The sequence below is a fragment of the Macaca fascicularis genome, chromosome 2 (genome assembly GCF_037993035.2).
Source record: "Macaca fascicularis isolate 582-1 chromosome 2, T2T-MFA8v1.1".
Classification (NCBI taxonomy): domain Eukaryota; kingdom Metazoa; phylum Chordata; class Mammalia; order Primates; family Cercopithecidae; genus Macaca; species Macaca fascicularis.
In genome coordinates this window covers 93,027,779-93,052,912 of record NC_088376.1, presented here as the reverse complement: position 1 = coordinate 93,052,912, position 25,134 = coordinate 93,027,779, and the positions used below count along the sequence as shown (strand labels likewise).

The 25,134-nt window shown below is 39.3% G+C and overlaps 1 protein-coding gene across 28 annotated transcripts in view; it reads right to left on the bottom strand.

The window, feature by feature from the left end:
• The window catches only part of LOC107128895 (uncharacterized), a 785,137-nt gene that overhangs the window by 566,773 nt on the left and 193,230 nt on the right, over window positions 1–25,134 (bottom strand). For 15 of the 28 annotated variants that reach the window (XR_012430879.1, XR_012430876.1, XR_012430885.1 and 12 more), the window contains exons 1-2: window positions 23,008–23,180; window positions 22,692–22,761 (exon numbers count right to left, since the gene is read on the bottom strand). Coding sequence is in view for 11 of the 28 variants with exons in the window: in XM_074031447.1 (XP_073887548.1) it covers window positions 22,692–22,761; window positions 23,008–23,011 (74 nt within the window). In the remaining 17 variants the exon portion in view is untranslated. Of the gene's footprint in view, window positions 1–22,691; window positions 22,762–22,896; window positions 23,181–25,134 lie in introns of those variants that run through there. The other 13 variants (XR_012430874.1, XR_012430875.1, XR_012430880.1 and 10 more) reach the window with 2 other exon arrangements.

Here is a 25,134-nt window from a genome sequence, read left to right as displayed (position 1 = left end):
CCCTGCAAAGACATGATCTTGTTCCTTTCTATGGCTGCATAGTATTCTATAGTGTATATATACCACATTTTCTTTATCCAGTCTATCATTGATGGCCATTTAGGTTGATTCCATGTCTGCTATTATAAATAGTGCTGCAATGAACATACACATGTATGTGTCTTCATAATAGAATAATTTCTATTCCTTCGGGTATATACCTAGTAATGGGATTACTGGGTCAAATGGTATTTCTGCCTCTAGGTCTTTGAGGAATCACCACACTGTTTTCCACAATGGTTGAACTAGTTTACACTCCCACCAAAGTGTAAAAGTATTCTTTTTTTCTCCACAACTCTGCCAGCATCAGTTTTTTGACTTTTTAATAATAGCCATTCTGACTGGTATAAGATGGTATCTCATTGTGGTATTGATGTGCATTTCTCTAATGATCAGAAATGTTGAGCTTTTTTTCATATTGTCGGCCACATGTATGTCTTCTTTTGAGAAGTGTCTGTTCATGTCCTTTGTCTACCTTTTAATGGAGTTGTTTTTTTCTAGTAAATATGTTTAAGTTCCTTACAGATGCTAGATATTAGACCCTTGTCAGATGAATAGATTGCAAAATTTTTTTTTCCATTCTGTAGCCTGTTGTGTTTACTCTGTTGATAGTTTCTTTTGCTGCGCAGAATCTCTTTGGTTTAATTAGACTCCATTTATCAATTTTTGCTTTTGTTGCAATTGCTTTCGGCATCTTTGTCATGAAATCTTTGCCCATTTGTATGTCCTAGGGTATTTACTAGGTTTTATTTTAGAGTTTTTATAGTTTTGGACTTTACATTTAAGTCTTTAATCCATCTTGAGTTGACTTTTGTATATAGTGTAAGGAAGTTGTCCAGTTCTGATTTTCTGCGTATGGGTAACCAGTTCTCTCATCACAATTTATGGAATGGGGAAACCTTTCCCCATTGCTTGTTTTTGTCAGGTTTGTTAAAGATCAGATGGTTGTAGGTGTGTGGTCTTATTTCTGAGTTCTTTATTCTGTTCCATTGGTCTATGTGTTCTTGTACAAATACTATGCTCTTTTGGTTACTGTAGCCATTTGGGGTTCTTTTGGATGAAGGCAATGATTGGCCTAAAAAGCCACTTCAGATTATTTCCAGGTCTAAGAGTCAGGGTATTTTTTACTTCGTATGTATTGAATAAAGTGGTATCAGTTCTCCCTACTACTTTACCAATTCATTTGGTAAATCTTTACAATTTTTAAACCTGAAAATAATCTCAGCATTAAGCTTGAGCAACTATATTTAATCTATAAACTACTGCCTTCATTTTCTTTCATGCTCTTTTAAGACAATGATTACATCATTTTGCTTGAGAAATTTCACCCTGCAAGCCAAACCTGCTATTTATATTGAACACCCAGTGAAAACATAAGATTAGCCACAGTATGCCAACTGCTAAGAAGACAAGGCTGAAGAAGAAATTAAGATATATAGTTCCTACCATTCACAAGTTCATTTTCCCCTGAAAATATAGACAAATAAATGGATGCAATCAGTTCATTGGATGAGCAGGGCTCCTTAGGGTAAGAGCAAATAACACTTAACTTCCTCCCTGCATGGCCTTCTATCCCTGCTTTGTCAAATCTCCCTTTTCCATTGGAAATATCTCAGGTAGCTGCCATAACTTCTCCAGTCATCTTTAGATATTAACAAACAGTCTCATTTTCAGCCATAGGGGTCTAGTTAATATCATAGCATATCTTCAATATCTCTCACTATTTCTCCACCTTAATCTTCCTTTCTGGAAGTAGAAGCTTAAAGAGCTCACAGGAGTTCAAGGGGAAGAACTATCAGTCTGGGTTCTTAATCCTGGTCCTGCAAATTGAATTATTCCAATTGATGAATGCTAAGTATTTTAGATTGTTCCCAAATGGCCAAACCCTACCCAGGCAGTGGGACAGTTCAGTTCTCATATCACATCATTTCTTTTGCTTTAAAATGCAAGTGACATCAAAGATAAAGAGAATGTATGTAAGTGAACATTAGGAATGCTAATTCAGAATACTGAAGAGTAACTAAGAACTTCAAAATAGATTTTATTTTTTCCCAGCACGCATAAGATAAAGGTTAGAAAGGCTTCAAAGCAGTTCACACAGTTGGCAATGAGAGAAACACTAGAAAAAATTGCAAATTATCAAGGTTTCCATTTTTGAAGAAGTGTTTCTTTCCTTTGGTACTATCTTTTCTTGAAGCATCAACATGCTTCACAGAAGAATTCAGAACTGCATTCCAAAAATAGTGTTTTCATTTTACAATGAGAAAACTAGGTACAGAGGAGTTAGGTAACTTACCTAAGATCACAGAGCTAGTAGGTAACAAAGCAGAGAGATGAATCTGGAAAGACTATTGTTGGAGCCTGTTAATTTATGTGCAGTACTGTCTCTTCTGGCTACTAACCAAGCTAATAAAATGATAGAATATTTTAAGATGGTATATTAACAGGTGTTTTGGTGTTGGTAATTATGACGGTATTTTTATCTAGAATGATAATAACCTACAATAATGACTATAATGGTAAAAGCTTAAGATGTGCTAAAGCCATTTAGAATTAGAAAAAAATTTATGGCCGGGTACGGTGGCTCATGCCTGTAATCTCAGCACTTTGGGAGGCCGAGGCAGGTGGATCACCTGAGGTCACAAGCTGGAGACCAGCCTGGTCAACATGGTTAAACCCTGTCTCTATTAAAAATACAAAAATTAGCCAGGCATGGTGGCGGGCGCCTGTAGTCCCAGCTACTCGGGAGGCTGAGGCAGAAGAATAGCTTGAACCCGGGAGGTGAAGGTTGCAGTGAGCCAAGATGGCATCACTTCACTCCAGCCTGGGCAACAGAGCAAGGTTCCATCTCAAATAATTTTTTTAAAAATTAAAAAAATTTGAAAAAGGTGCTCCTTGCCCCCAAATATCACTGACAACATGTATACAATCAATATCATAGTGCGATTTACATTGTCTAATAGTATTTTTCAAAAGAATATTATCAACAATTGTGGTTATTTGGTTATTTGGGTAACTTTCCTCTTCAACTTCCAGTTGGGCAGTCAGTGATATCACATATGCAATTCATACTGCACATTTTCCTTAAGACATTCTGCATCCAAAATATTTTTAGATTGCAATGATTCAAGGTCTTCAGTAATAACTCTATTTTTGAATAGAGCACTTCTTAAAGTGTGTTTTGTGGAACTCTGAACCCTTAAATTGCTTCATGAAAACAGGATTCCATACTCAAATAAATGAACAAAGGAAAGCTTTGCATTCTAAGCCCCATAACAGAAGTTCAGTGCTTTTACCCAACCAAGTTTTCTCCAAGAGAAATGCTAATAAAGTCCCCTACTAGGGCCAGCAACCCAAGAGGCAACCTCCTTGAAACTTCACAGAAGGCCACATCAAGAAGTTTCTGCTATCACCTAAGGCTCACACCAAACCTTTACTCTCAACTTCTCCCAGAAGGATTCCCACAATCCTAAAGTTTCCTAGAAGACCCATGCTTAGCTCTTCTTTAGAGTCTGACCACCAGCTTTGCCTGCACATCCCATAGGTCCTCACTCTACCCATCCTTCCCTATCTCAAAATCCTAAGCAAGTAATTCACCCACAGGAGCAGCAGTCAGACATAACTTTCTAATACTAAAACTACCCCCTAAATTGAAGAGTTTCCAGGCCTAAAGGGGACCTAAGGACTTAAATACAGGTATCTGCCCTGTTGCTGACTTCATGAAAGGAGCAAGCACCATGCCTCTGAGAATGCCCAAAAGACAGCCTCTAGCATCAGCCTCACTCTCTGAGACAGCTTCAGTCTCCTATGAAAGCAAGGGAAAAGGGCAGCTCTCTTGCTTGCAAACCCAACCCATTCCTCTCTGTTTTAGGTCTCTGAATCTGCAAGTCTCTTGCTTGATAATCCAGCTCATATTACTTGCTTTACTCCTCCCATTTTGTAACACATTCCGATTCTCCTCTCTAGATTACCTCTATGTCACCACCTCAACACATCCCTTAACTTCAGTTTTTACCTTGATTACATTTCTAATTACTCATCCTGCCTAGGCACCACAGTACCTAGCCTGTCTGCTCCTTCAAGGAGGTGGATCAGATGGCCCACTGGCAATTCATGGCAATGAAATTCCACTGCCAGCTGAACCTGCTCACCCATGCACCTTTTCATTTCCAACCTGGAGAGAACTAAAACAAAGCCCCTGCCCAAGCTTCAACTGTATTTTTATGAATAGTCAGCTTTTATTTCAGAAATAGCTCTAAAATATAAAAGTAATGCTGAGGAGATTTCTTGATACTACTTCTATAATTGGCCTATAAGAAACATCCCTTAACAACTACCCAAAACAGGAGTGGGGTCCGGGTGTGGTGGGTCACACCTGTAACCCCAACACTTTGGGACGCCAAGGCAGGCAGATCACCTGAGGTCAGGAGTTTGAGATCAGCCTGGCCAATATGGTGAAACCGCATCTCTACTAAAAATACAAAAATTAGTTGGGCGTGGTGGCACATGCCTGTAATCCCATCTACTTGGGAGGCTGAGGCAGGAGAATCACTTGAACCCAGGAGGCAGAGGTTGCAGTGAGCCGAGATCGCACCACTGCACTCCAGCCTGGGCGACACAGCAAGATGCCCTCTCAAAAACAAAAAACACGCAAACAACAACAACCACAAAAAAATGGAAGTGGGATTGCCCCACCGTCTTTTACATATTCATTCCAAGTCAACACATTCAAAGTTGAACTCAATGATGCACCCACAAACATACACTCTTCCCTGTTCTCGCTCACTAAATGGTGCCGCCTTCTTTCACATGGCCTAGAACAGACCCAAGAGTCCTTCTACAGTGTTCCATATTGCTCATTCCCAATAGACGATCACCATATTCCATTAATTCTACCCCTGACATCTCCCCCATATCTACCTATTTTCCTCGTCTCAAGACACCATCATGTCCTTACTAGATGACTATACAAGCCTCCTGACCACACCCTGCCTTCTATTTCCATCCCTCCTCCCACTTCACTTTGCTGTAATTATATAACTAAGGTGATCTTTCACCCTAATAATAAACACTAATGTCTATGTCATTCCTGTTCATAACATTCCCATTGCTCCCTATTATCCTTAGAATAAATACCACACCCCTTAGCAGGATATGCAGACATTATGATTTGGGCTTTGCTTTTCTCTCCATCTTCATTTTTCCCCACTCCTCTCCTCTCACTGCACAACATATTCTGAGTGGGTCACTTTCTCACCTTCAGAATTCTGCACATTGTTCTCACTTCCTAGAATATTCTTCCTGCTCTGCCATCTCTTTACCTGGCCAACACTGTTCATTATTCAGAATCTGGTTGAGCACTACTTCTTCCAAGAACCTCTTCTGAACCATCCCCATGCACCTCCAGACCAGGCTGAATGTCTTTCCTGTGTGTTCTTATTGCATCCTCCACTCAAAACTATTGCAACACTACATCGTAATTGTCCATAAAACCAGGAATTACCTATAATCCCAATTACCTCTAGCCTCTAATAGACTCAGGACAATTTCTTGCCCTCTGTTTCGTCCCTGGTACTTGATAGAGTGTCTGCATCCAATAAGTACTCAATAAACACAAGTTAATTGACAAATGGATGCTGACATTTACCTCATAGAGATTGCTTGCAATGGTCATCTTAATCCGACCTCTCTTGTGTAAGAGAAGTTGGACAGGATCACACTGAGTCATTTGCTCAAACCATAGCATCTTGCTGCAAGTAGACTAATATATTTAGTCCTCAGAAAAATCATCAGTGTTTTCTATTCATGTCCATAAAAAACACTCCTCTTTGAGATGAGTCTAAGTTCAACATAGTGGCATTGCCTGGACTAGATGTTCTGGAGAACGTTCTTAGTTGCATAATCCTGGCAGAATGTTCTGAATTATTCCCAGTTACTCATAAATCAGAAGAACAGATGGTGCAATATTTTTTTACTGCTCTAAAATGTGTCCAGCCTGGAGAAATTCAGGAAAGCACTGAGTCAAAAAGCAACCTGGTTCTGCTGTGAAATGTTTTCACTAAACTGTCCAGCTTTATATGATAGGCTACTTAATCATACAACTCAGGAATATGTCTCCTAAAATACCACAAAATACAGCATTACTGCTCATTTTTGGCAGTCCCTGGGTGTAATACATCACCAACTCATTCTCTAGCTCTGAAAGGTTGAAGATCAGTAACTAAATCATGTAAGTGCTTATCAAGTAATTATGTTATTAAAATGACATACATCAGTCAGTGCATACCTTGTCTTTGTCTTTGGATTCTTTGTCTTCTCCATTTTATTAGTCAAAACACTATTTTCAGCACTGTTCTCAGGAATTAAGAAAGCTATATTTAAATAACGTTAATAGCTAGTGACATAAACCTGCACGAAGAAATCAGAGAAGTCTAAGGCTACACCTCCTCACACTTAGCAGGAAAAATAGACCGTGGCAGACTGAACTGAACTTGAAATTCTAAGCCTTTTGTTATAGAACCACAACCTTTATACTTTCTAAATCATTTTCTCCATCACTGTAACTTTTTACTCTAATTGTTCATAATGATGATTAAAATTTGTCAAGAACAGTCACAAGAGTACAAAATACATTTATGGAACCAAATAAAAGCTAATGTAATTTTTATCATTAATAGGAATTTTTGAAGGGAATTTTTGTTCTTTCAAGTTTAATTCAGAAATATTTAAAATTCTAATTTTTGACTGAATTTGAGTTTGAGTAGGTTGGAAGTTTGTTTAAAAGAACCAAGATGACTAAGAAAATTATTTTCAAAAAGTAATTTAGATTGTCCAACTGTGGTGACAACTTGCAAATTAGCTTAAGGGGAATTCAGTGTGTTTGTGTGGTGAGGGTTATAACACTGACTCAGAAGTCTGACCTTAAGGGAAAAAGGACCCTGCATAATTCAGAAAACCATTTATTGACCATTCAAACCAACTCAAACATCTAGGCACTTTTAAAGACAGCCACTGAAAATGTAAATAGCAAGTTATCTCTGACCTCTGTAAAAAATAAACAAAATGATGCACACTTTAGAAGACATTTTGTTAGTTTTTTTTTTTTTAAAGAAGAATCCCATCTTGCTTCAGTAGTATTTCAAAGATGATCTACTAGCCCATGGATAGAGTTATTTCCAGGAAAGATGAGGATCCCAGATGAAAGAACATCCAATTTGTTCAAGAGGAAGCCATTAGAACTTCTTTGGTAAGTACAATTTCAGTGTAGGGGATAGTAAGAAAGTAGTTGGGAGAAGGTCAAGAATAAAGTCAGAGGTGAGGAAGTAAATCAAATATCTGATGGGTTTGGAATAGATTGAAGGGAAGGCTTTTAGTTGAAGAATGAAGAAAATTTAATGGATTTTTGGGGAGGATATTTAATAAGAATAAAAAAGAATTAAGGTTCAGAGATAAAGAAGAATTTCAGAAGAAAGCTATGGGAAAAAAACATCATAGGAAGAATCTTATTCGGCCTCCAGTTTTAAAAGAGAGAAAAATGGGGATGTGAAGGCACAAATATGAGAAACATAGAAAAGAAGGTGGCATGAAGGAATACAGAAAAACAGGGAGGAGAAGGACAGAGAGAGACCATTCTGGAGAACATGGACAATAATGTCTTAATAAGCACCAGGGAAAACACAGAATAAAAACTAAAGTTCCAAGAGTGAGTTGAAGGAAGTTGTAAAAGGTCTTGGATAATATAAAAAATAAAAAACTAGAATCGGGGTGTACTCTTGCACAAGATTACAACAAGATTTACAAAAGCAAAGAGTACATAAAGATACATCTCCCCACAAAGGGCAAAGCAAGATGAAAACGGGAGGATGTAATAATGACAATCCAAAGATAGGAGTGGGTAAAGTCAAAAGACAAGAGAATTTCAGCAAGTAAAAGTGGAATTCATTATGTTGTGGGCAGAGGTGAGACATTAGGGAAATGAGAAGGCACACTCCAGCCAGAGAGAATCAAAGATTAGGTTTCCCGAAACACAAACACAGTTGTTGAGTTTAATTTATCCTGGGTAAAGTTATTTCAAAACAATAAGGAATTTATGACTTTGTAGGATTTCTTTCTGATAACTTAAAACAACCTGAAACATAAGACATGGTTGGCCAATATTCCTGTGTGCTGCTTCCCATGATGATGTTTAATTTCATCTTGTTTTTCCAACAAATCCACCATATACATCCAGCATAAATGAAGTTGACATGCAACTTTCTTCCTCACTGCCTTAAACATCTACTCAGCTTTCTGACTTTCTTCCACCTGCTTCAGTTTTAAGGTTTCCTTCAAGGATTTTATAAATTTTGCACAATTTAACATCTGAATGTAAAGTGACGGAGGAATGTCTTGGACTTTTTCTTAATAACTGCATAGCTCAACTAAATTTTATAAAAAACTTTTGAGAGTCTGCCACTTCCTTTTATCATTTTCAGAGGATGTTGAAATCAAATTAAAAGACATTTTATCACAGTACTGGGACTTCACAAGTGGAATGGTGAAAAGAATATGATCTTTGCCCAGATTGATCTGAATTCATATCCCAGATCGGTGATGCTGGACAAGTTTTTTGTCCTCTCAGAGCATTAGTTTCATCATCTACAAATTTGGGGTAATATACTAGAGTCCTCTGTAGTAACAGCTATAACTTATTTTTTAGAATAGGCTTCAGTATTCAAAGTCTAATATTAATATTATTGATAATGTATACGAGGTCTCTTTTTATGTTAAATTTAGTCTTCCATTTCTTTATTCTCATAAGTTTTCTAATAATTAATCACAAATATATTATCAATTATTTTGTCTCCATATCTTATGAATTGAAAATATTAGGAATGATTAAATATTTAACATATTTGTTTGCCTATTTTGATGGCACAGATTTCCAATCATCTGTTTAGCAATGTAATTTATATTTGTATAAAATGTAAAAATATGTACACATATAATGTGTGTCATATACAATAATATATATACTATTTAACTACTTTCTCACATATTACTAGTAGGTTAAAATGTTATTTAAACTTTTTTTTTTTGAGACGGAGTCTTGCTTTGTTGCCCAGGCTGGAGTGCAGTGGTGCCATCTTGGCTCACTGCAAGCTCCGCCTCCCAGGTTCAAGCCATTCTCCTGCCTTAGCCTCCCAAGTAGCTGGGACTACAGGCGCCCACCACGACACCCGGCTAATTTTTTGTATTTTTTAGTAGAGATGGGGTTTCACCATGTTAGCCAGGATGGTCTCAATCCCCTGACCTCATGATCCGCCCACCTCAGCCTCCCAAAGTGCTAGGATTACAGGCATGAGCCACCACGCCCGGCCTATTTAAACATTTTTACTTTAAGTTTCAAGTGAATTTGTGTTCACGAAAAAAACAAAAGCAAAGACTTCAGATTCTTCTGAAAAGGAATAATGCTCTCCTCAGCAGTCTGTTTAAAGGTCACATGAGTTTACATGTGTCAGGGCCCACTAAAGAAGCACAGAGCAGATGACTAATGAACGTCTCCTTTTTTCTTTCTCCTTTCCTGTTCTCTACCTGTCCAAATATTATACACTGTTCTCTAGGCCCCCTTGTCCTAACCCATGCTGACAAGTATCTTATGTTACTCACATGGCCAACTGCATCTTGAGTATCTTAGACACTCGATCTGGTTGTGTTGACCCAGTCCTACTTAGACACTGGCCTCACGAGTTCTCCACCTCTCACCTCCAAGAACACCCACCTTCATGACACCAGTCCATTCCTGATATGGCTCTACCTTATACGTCAACAGAGCTTATACCTGTTCTGAATGTCTGCTGTAATCACAAATGCCTGTCCTTCTACCCATGACCCTGGACCTTCCAAGTCTGGTTTTCACTTTCATCATGAGCTTGAATTCCTGTAATCCTCCTGGGTTTAGTTTTTAAGTATGTCAGCCTCCTTCTGTCTTCCTTTGCCTTCCTGCCAAGTCTGGGCCCCCTGGATGGTCATCCAGTAAAGTACTAGCCACAAATATAGAATCTTTCACCCATGCATCTCTGCTATTCCTTCCATGCCAAGTTCCAGACCACTGTGGCCCTTCCATGGCTTCTTCCTGTGCTGCCAAGTGTTGCAAACTCAGTGATTTCGAGACCTAGAGACTGCATTTTTCAAGGAACCATGTACAATCACTCTTCACTTACAGTTCTGTCTTTAAGCAATAGTCTTAGAGTAGATTAAAAAAATCATTCAAGATCCCTTTTTAAATGCAGATTTCTGGGCCCTGCCCTCAATTATTCTGATTGGATCCTTCTAGAGTGAAACCCAGGAATGTATAATTTAACAGCCAAATCTGGCTCACTGCCTGTTTTTTTTTTTTTTTTGTTTTCGAGACAGAGTTTCACTGTGTCGCCCAGGCTGGAGTGCAGTGGCTCCATCTCGGCTCACTGCAAGCTCCGCCTCACCGGTTCCTGCCATTCTCCTGCCTCAGCCTCCTGAGTAGCTGGGACTACAGGCACCCGCCACCACGCCTGGCTAATTTTTTGTATTTTTAGTAGAGACGGGGTTTCACCATGTTAGCCAGGATGGTCTTGATCCCCTGACCTTGTGATCCGCCCGCCTCAGCCTCCCAAAGTTCTGGGATTACAGGCGTGAGCCACCACGCCCGGCCCACTGCCTGTTTTTGTACTGTCTTTGAGCTAGAAATGGTTTTACATTTTAAGTGCTTTGGAAAAAATCAAAAGAACATTTCAAGACGTATGAATATTCAAATGTTCTAACATTAGTAATTTTTTAACATTAATAAAGTTTTATTGGAATACAGCCTCACTTATTTGTTTACATATTACCTTGTAGCTGTTTTTATGCTACAACAGCTAAGTTGAGCAGTTGCAACATAGACCACACGGCCCACAAAGTCTAAAATACCTGCATTTACTGTCTGGCACTTTACAGAAAAAGTTTGCTGATTCCTGACTTGAAAGACCCTGTTGCAGTATCAGAGACCTTATTTTGAGAAATCCTTATAAAACAAGGTTCACTGAAAGTCCATGCTACTGAGAGGTGACAGTGTGCTAGCAACCCTCACTCTCAGTGCCTCCTCGGCCTCCTGCCTCAGCGTCCACCCTGGTGGCGCTTGAGGAGCCCTTCCGCCTGCCAGGGCACTGTGGGAGCGCCTCTCTGGACTGGCTGAGGCCGGAGCCTCCTCCCTCTGCTTGCAGGGAGGTGTAGAGGGAGAGGCGCAGCGGGAACCAGGGCTGCGCTGGCGGCAGGTGTGAGTTCCGGCAGACGCTGCGCGGGCACGGGGACCCCGCACACCGAGCGGCCGTTGGCACCGCCGGCCCAGGGCAGTGAGGGGCTCAGCACCCGGGCCAGCAGCTGCAGAGGCTGGGCCGGGTCCCCCAGCACTGCCCGCCCCTGGCGGGGCACTCAAATTCTCAACGGGCCTTAGCTGCCTCCCCGCAGGGCAGGGCTGGGGACCTGCAGTCCGCCATGTCTGAGCTCCTCCCCCTGCTGTGGGCTCCCTCCCGACCTGAGCCTCCCTGACGGGCACCCCCCCACCCCCCGGCTCTGTGGCACCCAGTCCTGTCAACAGCCCAAGGGCTGAGGAGTTCAGATGCAGCTCAGGACTGGCAGGCAGCTCCTCCTGCAGCCCTGTGCAGGATCCACTGGGTGAAGCCAGCTGGGCTCCTGAACTGGATGGGGACTTGGAGAACTTTTATATCTAACTGGAGGATCGTATATGCACCAATCAGCACTCTGTGTCTAGCTCAGGGTTTGGGAATACACCAATTGGTACTCTGTATCTAGCTAACCTAGTAGGGACTTCTAGGACTAGTACTCTGTGACACTGTGTCTAGCTCAAGGATTGTAAATGCACCAATAGCACTCTGTGTCTTGCTCAGGGTTCCTAAATACACCAATCAGCACTCTGTATCTAGCTAATCTAGTGGAGACTTGGAGGTCTAGCACTCTGTGACTCTGTGTCTAGCTCAAGGATTGTAAATGCACCAATCAGCTCTCTATAAAGTGGACCAATCAGCGCTCTGTAAAATGGACCAATCAGCAGAATGTGGGTGGGACCAGATAAGGCAATGAAAGCAGGCTGCCTGAGCCAGCAGTGGCAACCTGCTCAGGTCCCCTTGCACACTGTGGAAGTGTTGTTCTTTTGCTCTTTGCAATAAATCTTGCTGCTGCTCACTTTTGGTCCACGCTGCCTTTATGAGCTGTAACACTCACTGCAAAGGTCTACAGCTTCACTCCTGAAGCCAGCAAGACCATGAACCCACCGGGAAGAACGAACAACTCCAGACGCACTGCCTTTAAGAGCTGTAACACTCACCACGAACGTCTGCAGCTTCACTCCTGACAGCGAGACCACAAACCCACCAGAAGGAAGACGTTCTAGACACATCCGAACGTCTGAAGGAACAAACTCTGGACACACCATCTTTAAGAACTATAACACTGACCGCGAGGGTCCGCGGCTTCATTCTTGAAGTCAGTGAGACCAAGAACCCACCAATTCCGGACACACTACCTCCACTTGTTTTCTTTCTTAATGATGCCCAAACTCCCTACATTTGCTATTTCAAGTCTTCTTCACGCTCCTCAGTCTCCTCTCCTCCCTGGACTTCCTCACTCTCAGCAAATGTCTCACCTTTTGCTTCACAAAGAACATACAACCTGTTCAGCAAAAGCTTCTTCAAAAAAAGCTTATTCAAATTACTTCCCTTGTTTCCTTTACTCCTGTGTAAAACCAAAAGTATTCATAAAATTGTAAGGCCTCGTGTTATCTTTAGTCTCTGATGGACTTACGTTCAAATCCAAACTCAGCTGTTACTTCGTTGTGACATAAAGCAAGGCCTCACCTCTGGTTTTATCAGATACAAAATGTGGCTGACAACGCCCAGCTCAGTGAGTTGTTGTGGAGGGGAAGTGAAACAACATGAGTTTGGCACTGAGTAGGCACTTGATAAATTCCTTCTTCATTTCGTCTGACTCCAAAATACTAACAGATCATACTTACTGAAAACCTATTATATATCAGATATGTTATACCCATGACTTCATTAAATTCTGACAGAAACACTGAGATAGAAGCTAAATCATACTGTCTCCCCAACTTTGCTTCATCAATTTTCTACCTTTCCCTTTCAAGTGTCACCTCCAATGACTTTATTCCTCTACACATACAGTTATTCATATAAATATGCTCCGGTCTTCTCTCAACCTTACGACAACCTCATATTAAGGTTTTCTATCACCTTCTCTGCAGCAATAGAAAAGAAATCCCACTCACGCCTTAACTCCTTGCAATCTAGTGTCTGTTGTTTTAATCAATCTACTAAAATGCCTGTCTCCATTTGGGAACAAATGGCTCTCAAGATTATCAATAATTATTAGCTGTCACAATCAATGGCATTTTCTTGGTCTTTATTCTGCTTTAGAGCAAACAGTCTAACCTTTGAAGATTATACAACCATGAAAACAAAACTCTCTTTAACTGCCATAACAACTCCCTCTGATGGTTTCCTTCACTTTTCTGACCACTTCTTGTCAGTCATTTCCTCTGACTTTTAACCTTCTTTCTCATCCTTTTCTCTTGTGCTTTATACTCTTCTCTCCCCTCCACTGTTTTATCTGCTAGGACCCTGGCTGCAACTACCTAGCTTATGCAAATCGAAATAAGCTGTGTCTAGACCTAACATTTCTTTAAATTTTTTGTATCCTTTTTTTCTTTTTCAATCATGGACTAAATGTCTATCCATATTTCAAACTTAATCAAGGAGAAACCAAAGCTCCCTTAAAATTAAGTATTTGTCCTGATTTCCCTATTTTGTCATTGATGCCATTATTCACTGAGATTTAAAATTATAGGATCTTTTTTTATCTTATTCTTTCTTACTTTGCCCTCAGCAGCTGCCATATATTTACCTCTAAAGGTATTTCTCCTCTTTCCCTGTCCTCATTCCCTCACTTCCTAATCAATATTCGGTCTATAACAGTTATAATTTTGCTCCCAATTTCTTCAATGAAACTGCTCCTGCAGTTTCCTCCATATTGCAAAAGCCCACAGACCCATTTCAGGTATCCTTTTACTCTATTCCGTCCGTAATATTTGAAACTGCTTCTCTCTCTCTTCTGGAAAGGCTACTCTGGGTTTTCTGTTCCCTCCATACACATTTCGCCTATGTAATCTCTTATCATTGGGTATTTCCTTGTCTTATAGAACTGAACATACACTTGACTGGGAGCTCCTTGAGATTATGTGTCAGCCTTATACATAGTAAGCACTAAGTAAATACCTGTTGAATTAACTAAATACTTTGAGCAAATTAGCAAAAGGATTCAAAACACAAGTGAACTGTTCTAAAATTTATCTTATGCCTGGAATTTTCCCCTTTCTGTCCTTCATTCTTCTTTCCTGTACTCTCCCTTCCAAAAAAAAATATCTTTTGAGACTACAGTATAATAACCAAATATCCAATATGATACCCCATGGCCTTCCACATCCTTTGTGCTTTGATTTCCCACCTCCTACTGTTGGAATATTTCATTCTTTAAGGTCCGCTTTCTCCAAAATACCTTTCCTAATCCAACATGAATAAATAACCTTCAACATTTTAATCCATATAGTACTGCTCATACTACTTGGATGAGCCATATTCTTTCAATTCTATTATATTAGTGATTGACTTTATGGAGTGACCTAGTTCGCAAACTCCATGAGAGCAAGAACTATGCATTTCTCATCTCATATTTCACCTCATAATGTGTTTTCAATAAACACTCAGTGAATTAGTAGTAGTTTTGTAAATTTTGAAACATCATATTTCCTGCTGCCTCAATGCCTACAGTCTATGAGCACCGTGCCCAGGCAGCCAGGTGCACCAGTGTGATAAGGCTGGCCCCTGCCCTAAGTTCTGCTTGTTGCCGTCCTCTGATTTTAACCTAGTGACATTCAAATGCACCAATGAAATCCCCTCCTGCTTTTTGCCTGTGTACCCCACACTGATCCCTGATCAAGGCACTTGCTCTCTTGGTCTCTCTGATCCTTGCTTGCTTGGTTGAGCTGGCTGCCTTAGTACTTCTCCTTCCCTCCCGCCATCCTCCCACCATGTGACCCTGTTTCTGTAGGAACTCTGAATACAATAAACTTCGTTTTCCTTCACCTCCCTTTTGTGCTCTCTCGTGGCCATACCTGACTGACCATCTAATGAAAGAACACAAAACAATAGTTACTTCGCTGTATCATATGTATTGAAATACTTGCTTTCAATTATCTCCCATCTTAAAAACTCTCCCTTGATTCCTGTGTTCTACTTCAGCTTTGACCCTGTCCCTTTCTTCCCCTTCCTAACATATCTGCCTGAAAGGGTTGTCCATGGGTGCAATCTCCCCTGTCTGACCTCCCACTCTCTTCTTAACCCACTTCAAACTGACTCGCATGTTGTTCCTCTAGCCAAACTGCTTTCGCTGAAATCAATCACAATTTCTTTGTTGCTAAACACAACAAAGGACCTTTATTGGTCCTTGACTTCCTTGACATTTCTGTTGAAAGATGGTTCTAAATCTGTCGTGAGTCCAGAACTCATCTGAGCTCACATTTACATGTCCGGTTCTTTACATGTAAATGTAAGACATCCTCATCTGGGTGTCATACTCAGTAGAGTGCTCCACAAATACTTACTGAATAAAGAACACTCCCCAAATCTGTTCTTCGTTCTGATCTAAACCAGTTTTTCTTACCCTATTTTAACCTATACCCTATTTTTAATAAACATGTAAAGTCTTATGCTTCCCCCAGCACCAACTACATTCTGAAAGAGCTGCCCATGCTTTATCCAGAGGCTACTGCAGGCTGAGAATGACTTACCCTCTGCATATCCCCACTGGGGTCTGACCAAGGAGATTCTGTGGAACATTAGTTTGTGATGTTCAAATCATTGAAACAATGGTATTTTTGCATTTTTCAAATATGACATTATACTATTACAGTAGATAGGCTCACAGACTTTCTGAAACAACAAACAGAAACCTGGAGATCCTGACACGCTGTTCATAAGGGTCACCCTTTCCTTGTACTGCTCGCCCTCCCAGCTGGCAATCGCACTGCCAGAAGCAGAAAGAAACTCTAAAATTGTGTGACTTTATGTTATAAAGCCTTTAAACATTTTTGACCCTCTAGGTATAGAGTGGGCATTAATAAACACTTTGAGCAAATTAGAGAAAGGATTCAAAACACCAGTGAATTGTTCTAAAATTTACCTTATGCCTGGAATTTTCCCCTTTCTGTCCTTCATTCCTCTTTCCACTACTCTCCCTTCCAAAAAAAAAAAATTAGAAGAAATTTATTTTTAATTTTAGAAGGGAAGGTAGAGGAATGAAGGACAGAAAGGGGAAAGTTTCTTTTTAATTTTTTTTTTTTTTCTGTTTTCATTGCATTGATGATGGATGATGCTGTCCTTGTAGGCAGCTGGACTTTTTTTTTTTTTTTTCTTTTTTGAGACGGAGGCTCATTCTGTCCCCCAGGCTGGAGTGCAGTGGCATGATCTCAGCTCACTGCAAGTTCCGCCTCACGAGTTCACGCCATTCTCCTGCCTCAGCCTCCCGAGCAGCTGGGACTACAGGTGCCCGCCACTACGCCCGGCTAATTGTGTGTGTGTGTGTGTGTGTGTGTGTGTGTGTGTGTGTGTGTGTGTCTTTTTTTTTTTTTTTAATAGAGACGGGGTTTCACCGTGTTAGCCAGGATGGTCTTGATCTCCTCACCTTGTGATCCGCCCGCCTTGGCCTCCCAAACTGCTGGGATTACAGTCATGAGACACTGCACCTGGCTTTTTTTTTTTTTTTTTTTTTTTTTTTTTTTTGCCAGAAAAGTAGTTGTCTAGTTTTGAATTTTCTGTGAGGAAATAGAAGTGACTTTCTCTTTGGCCATGCCTAGTAGCCCCCATATTTTTTTTAAACCAAGTTGTTTCAGAGGAGTCATCCAAGCAGGCTTGACAGGAAAGGGCTCTGCTGTGTGCTTAAGGAGCCATATTTCCAGAGCTGACTTACCCAGCAGATGAAAGAAATCCTGAATTTCTGCGCGACCTGTGGCCAAATTTCAAACTTTCTGCACAGCAAGGCTGGAGGAGCACAATTTTTCTTGTGCTCACATCTTCATTTCACTGAGTCCTGCTGGCTTCTACCTTTGAACTATTAAGGTACTAAATGATTCCGCTGGATGAAGTACTTTACCCTTCAGTTTATAAAAGAAATTGGAAATAGCTATGTTTTATTTTTCATAGCACACTTTTGTCACTGTGCCCATGTCTTTTCACCCCTAATGATCTAGCATATATTTGTTAAGAGAGCTTGTTCTTCTGACAAAAGAAAATATATATTATTAAATCTGTTCTTGTAACTGTCTTAGTGAGAGAGAAAAATTATAATCTTTCATATTGGTTTCAGAGCACTTTATAAGGAGTCTGTAAACATCAAAAGGCATTTATTTTTAGCCTCCAATTGATTCTTGAAGGACATACTCATTAGAGCAATGACAATGTAGGCAATTTTGGATGGCTGGCAGATTTGACATCCTCTCCTAAAAGAGCTACACTGGCTGACAATCAAGTTCAAGGCTCCAAGAACCATATAACATCAGCTGTTTAAGCCAAAAAGCAGAAGTAAAGACCTGAGTAATTTAAAAGGAAACCTATGCAGAAAATACACCTGAGTGCAGACAAATGAATCTGAAGGCTTTCTAAACCTGGGGTTTCAAAAGGTTTTATAAAATGTTTCTTCTCAGTTTTCACTCCATGCCTCAAACTTAAAACAAATCATATATGTTGAGCTATTACAGTTGATTCTTCTCTTTTCAATTTTTTTAAAAGAGTACATAGAAACCGAACTGATAAATGCCCTACTACCTAATCACATGATTTAATGTGTATTATCACAGTCTAAACCTTTGTGATATTAAGCCTGAAGAAGGCTTGGTTTCCATTCTTCAGGGTCTCTGGCCTGTCTTTCCCTTTATAGGCATCGGCATTCTATTATCATTTAAATAATATCAACTTTGTTTATTTAATATGTAAATATAGGATATAGTTTTCTATATAGTATACAATGAAATTATTGTACATACTGAAAGGGAGACTCAAATTCATTTCTAGCATTCTATTAATAGGTAAGTCTCCTTTATTTCTTTTCTCATTCTTAGCTTCACCCCTCCCTCCATCCTTAATTTTCTATTTAAAGCTATCCTTTAATTATGTGGTTGTGGCCCCATATACACTAACATGTTCTAAGATTTTTTTCCTGTGGCACCTTGAATTCAGTCATCGGGGGGTAGCAAAAGAGTAATGACATTTTCTGTAATGCCTGTTGATGGAGACACTGTCCCCTGAATCCTCCTTGACATCCCACTGAAGAATATTTTTTCAAAACTAAATGCCTCAAAAGCCAAGAGACTGGTATGTTTTTCCCCAAAGTAAAATGTGCAATGGGATTATTTCAATTGCTACATCATCCTCATTTCTACTAAGTAAAGTAAGAACTATCACAGAGAAGGGTTTTGGAGGTGTGTTAAGCATGGCACTGGGTTTAGACATGCAAGCTTAGTTTTAGAAGCTGGGGCAAAACCATATTGCTCCCTATTATGTTTTAATGAGGAGAGAAAGGGGGACGCAGGGATAGAAGAAAGCAGCTAGGGAAGGGTGACGCAGGAATAGAAGAAAGCAGCTAGGGAAGCTGGGTGGAACATGAAGGAAGCATCAAAGAGAGGAACCTCCAATTTTAGCAAATGGAAAAGGTACTTTGCAGACCAGAATGTTTAATAGGAATGTTTAAGTGGCTTGATGTGGGATATGCAAAGCTCATCCTCTCCACTTCCCACTCAGTAAAGTCCACATTGCCCACTCACTCTTCTGTGAAAGGAGATTCCATTAGAGAACTTCAGTGAAGACCTGACATCCGTGATTCTGGATTGGCCTTGGGCAATCACGGAAATAGGGTATGCATGTGCAGGAGACTGCAGGAACAGCTGACTTCTACGTTACCCAAAGGAAGTCAATGCTATGAGAGTGAGAGAGACCTGAATTTAATCCCACAGAGGCATATGTTGCCTGTGTAACCAGCACCTGGTAACTGAATCCTTCTGATTCTGCATTTTTTCCACCAGAAAACAAGGGTAACAATAGATGGCTTTGAGGTTGTTGTAACCATTAGGGCTGTATAAAATGCTCACTATATGGAAGTCATCCTCTAGATGACTTTTTTCCACTTTTGTTTTAGCTGTTAAAAGCCTTGAGCCAAGTCTATGACTCAAAAAAATGTTAAAAATGTAAAAAAATATGGTCTTCATATTTGTGTTGTTCTTTTCCCTCCTAAGTCTCAAACCAATTTATATTTTCTCTATTCTTAATTATCTGGACATTATTTATATCTACTGTATTGTATTATAACACGTACCAAAATGCTTGTAAAAGGTGGTGCTACAAAATAGATTTTTTTCTGTTTACTATGCTCCCAGTTTCCCCATTCTGAATTTTAAGACATGATGGGAGTTGGCACATTTTTCTCCCTTTTGGATGCTGCTGCTGCCATGCTGAGGGTTGTCTGACGAATAACTGGAATGGTCTGGGCATTGATCAATATCTGCTTTATCCCCTTTGTCATCTAAAGTTGGCTCTCATCTGGGGTTAGGAGTGACATCAGTGTGTGTTGGTCTTGTCTTCTTTGTCATTATGTCATCACCAGCTAAGCTAACTAGACCGACCATCATATTCGTGCCAAAAAGTATATCCCAGTATGTCTGCCCAGCCCATAGAAGGCAAGACAAGAAACAAGCAAAGGACATATAACATTCTCTTTTGACACCTGAGGAAAGCAAAGTGCAAAGATGCTGGTAATGAGTCCAGAGGCATCAATATAAAGCTGGAGTGAAAACCAGGCCAAATACTTTCCTGCATCCTGAACCCTAGAGAATGCAGATTGATTAGTCAAGCAATCTGTTATTGCCTGCTGGTATGTCAAAGCATGGGCATGTCCTGCCTAAGACAATAAAAGAACACCTTTTAGGTAATAGCTTCTACTGGCAGGGCTTAAGCAGGGACCAGGACCTCCACCCAGAGAGGAACGGTGCTTCATGAGCCTTCTCTCCACTTTTGGGTTCTATTAGTAGGCCCTGAAAGCATTGAAACCTCAATAGCATCACTGTAATGGAAAAGCGGCTCCAAGTTTCTGACATGAAGCACAATAAAGTTTTAATTTTACTAGAAGAAAAACAGAACTTTAAAGTCAATCTCAGATGCTTAGAGTCTTTACAAATGTGTCACTCATTTCCTTTCCTCTGATAAGTTTTAAAGATATTTCGAGGTATCTCTGTGGATCATCTTTGTGGATCTATATTTCTAAACTTTCCAGGAATGATTTTTGTTGATTTGTTTTTATTTTTGTATTGGCTTAGCAAAAAGTAAAGTGTGTAACATATCAGTTGTTATACTTGAGAATATGAAGTTCACAAGCAAAATGTGTGAGATGGTTTCCTTTGTCCCAATGGGTAATTGAAAATAATTAGCTCTCCAGCTCCCCAAAATGCAGGTGCTTAATGTTTATACCTACGCTGAGAGAAAGAGGATTTCTCTTCTCTCAGGGTAGGTACAAACATTATTCTTGTTAGTAGATTGCTATACTAACAAGAGTTTCAGAACAGCTAATCCTTGATAAGTGGAGCAAGCAGGAACCTTCGCTAATTTTAGGGCCTAATTACCTATTTCTTAACCTATTTCTCTGTCTTCACAGAGATCTTTCATAACTGCAACAAAACAAAGTACCTCTAGTTTTACCAAAAGTGCTTAAAGGAAACATAGAAGAGAACTTTTGCAAAAGGCTTACAAGATTGACTAGACATGAAACTAGCAAGCAAAAGACAAAGCATTATTTCCCAGGTACTAATTTGTATTAACAACAAAACAACCACGACACTCCTAAATAATAAACTTTTTCTTTCACGAACTAAAACACAAAAAAAGGAACAACCTTAACTTAACAACAATCTTAATTTATATAAAAGAATTAAGTCAATAGCCTGAGAAAAAAAAATTGCATAATGTGTATAATTGATTACATCCCCTAGACAAACCCTCTTTTATACTGCACTTCTCTATCAGTCTAAGATTACAGGCAATAACCTCAGTGACAATGTGCAGGTCATCTAGAGCATCATACCCATGTAGACAACACAACAACCCAATTCACTTTTGCAGGAAGAACCACACTTTGATTCATGAAGAAGTGCAGCAATTTTGTTCTCCTTCCTGTCTCCTATCCCCTCAGGTTTTAATAATCTCTTTTGTTGCAATTGTTACAAATTATCGGTAACAAAAACTTTGCAACTTCAACACCAATACAAACCAATATGCCACTGCCACCGTCTTGGCAGGCTGCCATGCATGCTATTTTAAAGTTAGGCATTAGGAGGCAGCAAATGGCTCGAAAACACAAGCAAAGATAAATGTAGGAAGTTGGCAGAGACCTGCAGCTGCAAAAGCTTAGAAAACAGACTTCATTTTAAATACAAACTTCCAGGAATTTATATTCGATGTGAGGAATAGTTAGAAGGGAGAGGGTTTGGCCCTCGCAGAGACCTTTGTGAAATAATCTGAATCCTATTCCCCATTTCAGCATCTCTATAAATACTGACTGTTATTTTAAGGGTTAAACAACATAGGACTTGGTTTTAATTAATCTTGTTTTTTTCTTGTCTCCAGAAACAAGGATCTCATGTTTGCCTACATGAAATTCTCAGGATCTGCTAGCAGTGCCAGCCCTAATGCAAATACTGTTCAAGCTATCTCAGAGACGTCAGAACGTCTGCCCCATATTGCTTCATTCTAAGGCATTTATTTATTTAAAATATGCACTGTAGTTACTCAGAAATGCCAATGCTGAATTTATGTTTTAAAAAATACTTGTGGCATGTACTCTAATCCAAGGTATCATGTCTTCAGGTAGCATAAGTCTGTCTTATTTTTAGGAGGCTAAAAATGAACTTTTCACTTTCCCAAATGAGAAAAATGTCTCTAATGAAAGCTTTGTTATTTTAATTACAATGTTTGATTAAAAGAAATGTCACTTAAACTGCATTAAAAATGCAGTTTAATAATGTCAGAAAAATTCTTGCCTCTCTCTGGATATTCATTTTAAAGAAATAAGCTCACATAATTTATAGAATTTCATTTCAGGCATAAATAGAAAGGTCCTTAGAAAACATTATTACTATGAATTAAAACTATAAATGTGTGAGGAAGATTGTGTGGTAAATAAAACAAGAAAACTTAGCATCTCCAAAGACAGCTCCCTGCAATATTTGCATTGTTTCTTAAACTGCTGTACTAAGAATGCATATATTATATGGCACAAACACTTAGTTTTTACAGAATGTACTGGGTAAATTTAGCAATAGTGAATAACACATTCATTATCACAACAGTAATTGTGTGATAAACAGTTAAATCAAACCAAAGGTAATCCACACCAAATAATGCAAATGTTGCACAAAACCCATTTTCCTTCAAGGCATGCATGATGATTTCAAACTCCTCCAGTAATCAAATTTCAGCTTTATTACAATTAACTAGTAATTGAAAAATAAATCACACATTACTTACTACTTTTCAGATGTGTATGCCATCCTTCCAAATTCAAAAGAGTGAAGAAGAATCACAGCCATGAGGAAATCTAGCAGGCAAAAGAAGGGAAAATAGGAAGTATTAGTTGTCTAAAAATTAGCATCTTCAGGTTTTCTTGAGGTACTTCCCATAAGATCCCAAAGCAAAGAAGAAAAAGAAAAAGTTGGAGAAAAACATCACACACATCACGAGCCGACTTTCTCCACAAACCCATGCAGCTCCAAACTTTAAAGGCTCAAATTGTTGAGCATCCTGATTGAGCAAATATCCAACTTCGGTATCACTGGTTACGTACACATTTTCAGTAAGATGAATGCATCTCCAAAATTATGGTTACTTTAATGTATTATCCAGATTTCCCCCCTGTTTCTCTCCCCTTCTCCTTTTTCCATTCACATTTTTCTTCCTACAAAATGCACATAGGTCTGTTCTTCCTTGTACCCCGAGTCAGGCCTGGCTTTGAAATGCATTTCAATCTCTCAACACAGACTGCTTTCATTGCATTTAGAGCCCCACTAAGGCCCAGCTTTAAAAGCTACTGATTCTTTTTTTCTTTAGCCTTCCTCACAAAGGAAGGGTATTTTGTAAATTACCAGCTCGTTCAGATCAACAAAAGGTACTTTCATAGAAAGCCCCATTTGATTTTGCTCAAATTTGATTACTAGGATGGAGAAAAGGAAAGGAAGTCAAAAAGAAAAACCCCAGATGGCTTTTTCATTCATCTCAGTGAATGAGCTTTATCTGTGCCTTTTGAAACTGTAGCAGTGGAAAAGCATTTCTGTTGGCTTAAAAAACTTGACAAAAATTATTGGTTTGCCATTTCTCATGTAACAGCCATTGGGAACTGGATGAAAAGACTTTTTCATGGGATCGCCTGCTTGGATCAAAATAATGGAGATTAGGTATTTCATTATAAATTACAGTGGGAGATAGAGCAGGCTGTCATATTAATAGCAACCTGCTCATGGCCTTCAATGGTAGCTATTCTCCTAGACAAAGGACCAAGGGGGTTGTCTATTGAACTTGTACTTTAGGCCTGATCAATTTTCTATCATCAAGGCAAAAGGTGAGATGACTAACAAAGGAATTCACACATGAGTGACCTCATAAGCCTACAGATAAAACAGCTTAAAGAAGCAAAATACATCCTGAAATTATGGATGATAAACTACATAAAGAAGAAGACAAGAGTATGAGAATGAGAGAGGAAAGAGCAATGGTCTATAATTCTCCTCCCTCTTCTTGGCCAAATGGACATATTAAAAGCTACTTGTTTTCAGCTGCAGATAATTGCAACATTTGGTTTGCAGTGGTCTGCTATAAATCCTTCAGCCTATGTTTTTTTTCCCCCAGCACAGTTCCAGCCATTTCATTCGCTATTAACAACAGCATTGTGTTCAAGACAAAGCTTCTACCAGGAGTCACGCTTAAAAATAAAAATAAAAGGAATCACAACCAACACAGGCTTCCAGATAGTTCACAGTAAGTGTGCATTTGTTATTTGCTCCAGGTTACGAGCTTCTTGCCTGATTTATATACTTCTTAGAATCTAAAGCAATTCAAAGTCCAAGCAGTACCTGCACAGACACAGAACCTTAATGAAGAACAGTGAAACATCTGATTCTATCAAGATTCTTTCAGAAAATAGTGATGACAAATTGCTAATCCAAAGTGCCAGCGAAGGATGAGCGATTAATTTTCATACGGCCACAAGGAATATTTTCAATTCCTCATCGAAGTTGTCCAGATCACTGTAGAAATTACCAAAATCCTTTTCCCTGTGATATTTCCACGGAATTTTTTTCAACTTTTCTATTAAAAAGTCTGGGGGATTTCTGCCTGATAATATCACTGTTCACTGGGGGTAGTAAAGAAATTATCTTCAAAAGATAAAAACCAGGGTTACCAAAAGTTACTATTACCTGGAAATGCAAATGCAGTGTAACATTTTGTGTATATTCTATAATGCTAATCAAGGGAAAAATATATGTGAGCAGGACATACTTTTACAATGCTATTTTTTTAAACCAAAGAGCAGTATAAGATCATTAATGGGAAATTACTTCCAACTGCCTAAAAGCCTGAGAAAACACATAAATACCACCCATGACAGCAGTTGTCAAAATAGGGCTGCATTCTGAAGGGCACCCTTGACAGGTGTGAGACTTGACACAGTCTTAGTACATACTCATATTAGCAATTTCTCACATCTACTGATGATGAGATAAGGAAGTTCGTTTATGTATGGACCAATAAAACAAAGATGTAGTATTATCTGAGGTATACATACAAATGACTCCACATTTGTATAAAATTGGATTTTCTATGTTCTTAAGGGAGCCCTGGATCGTTGGACTATCTTAACCATTCTGGGAGATCCCAAATTCAGGGTTATTAAAGAGGAATTAAACAACAGTGGTGG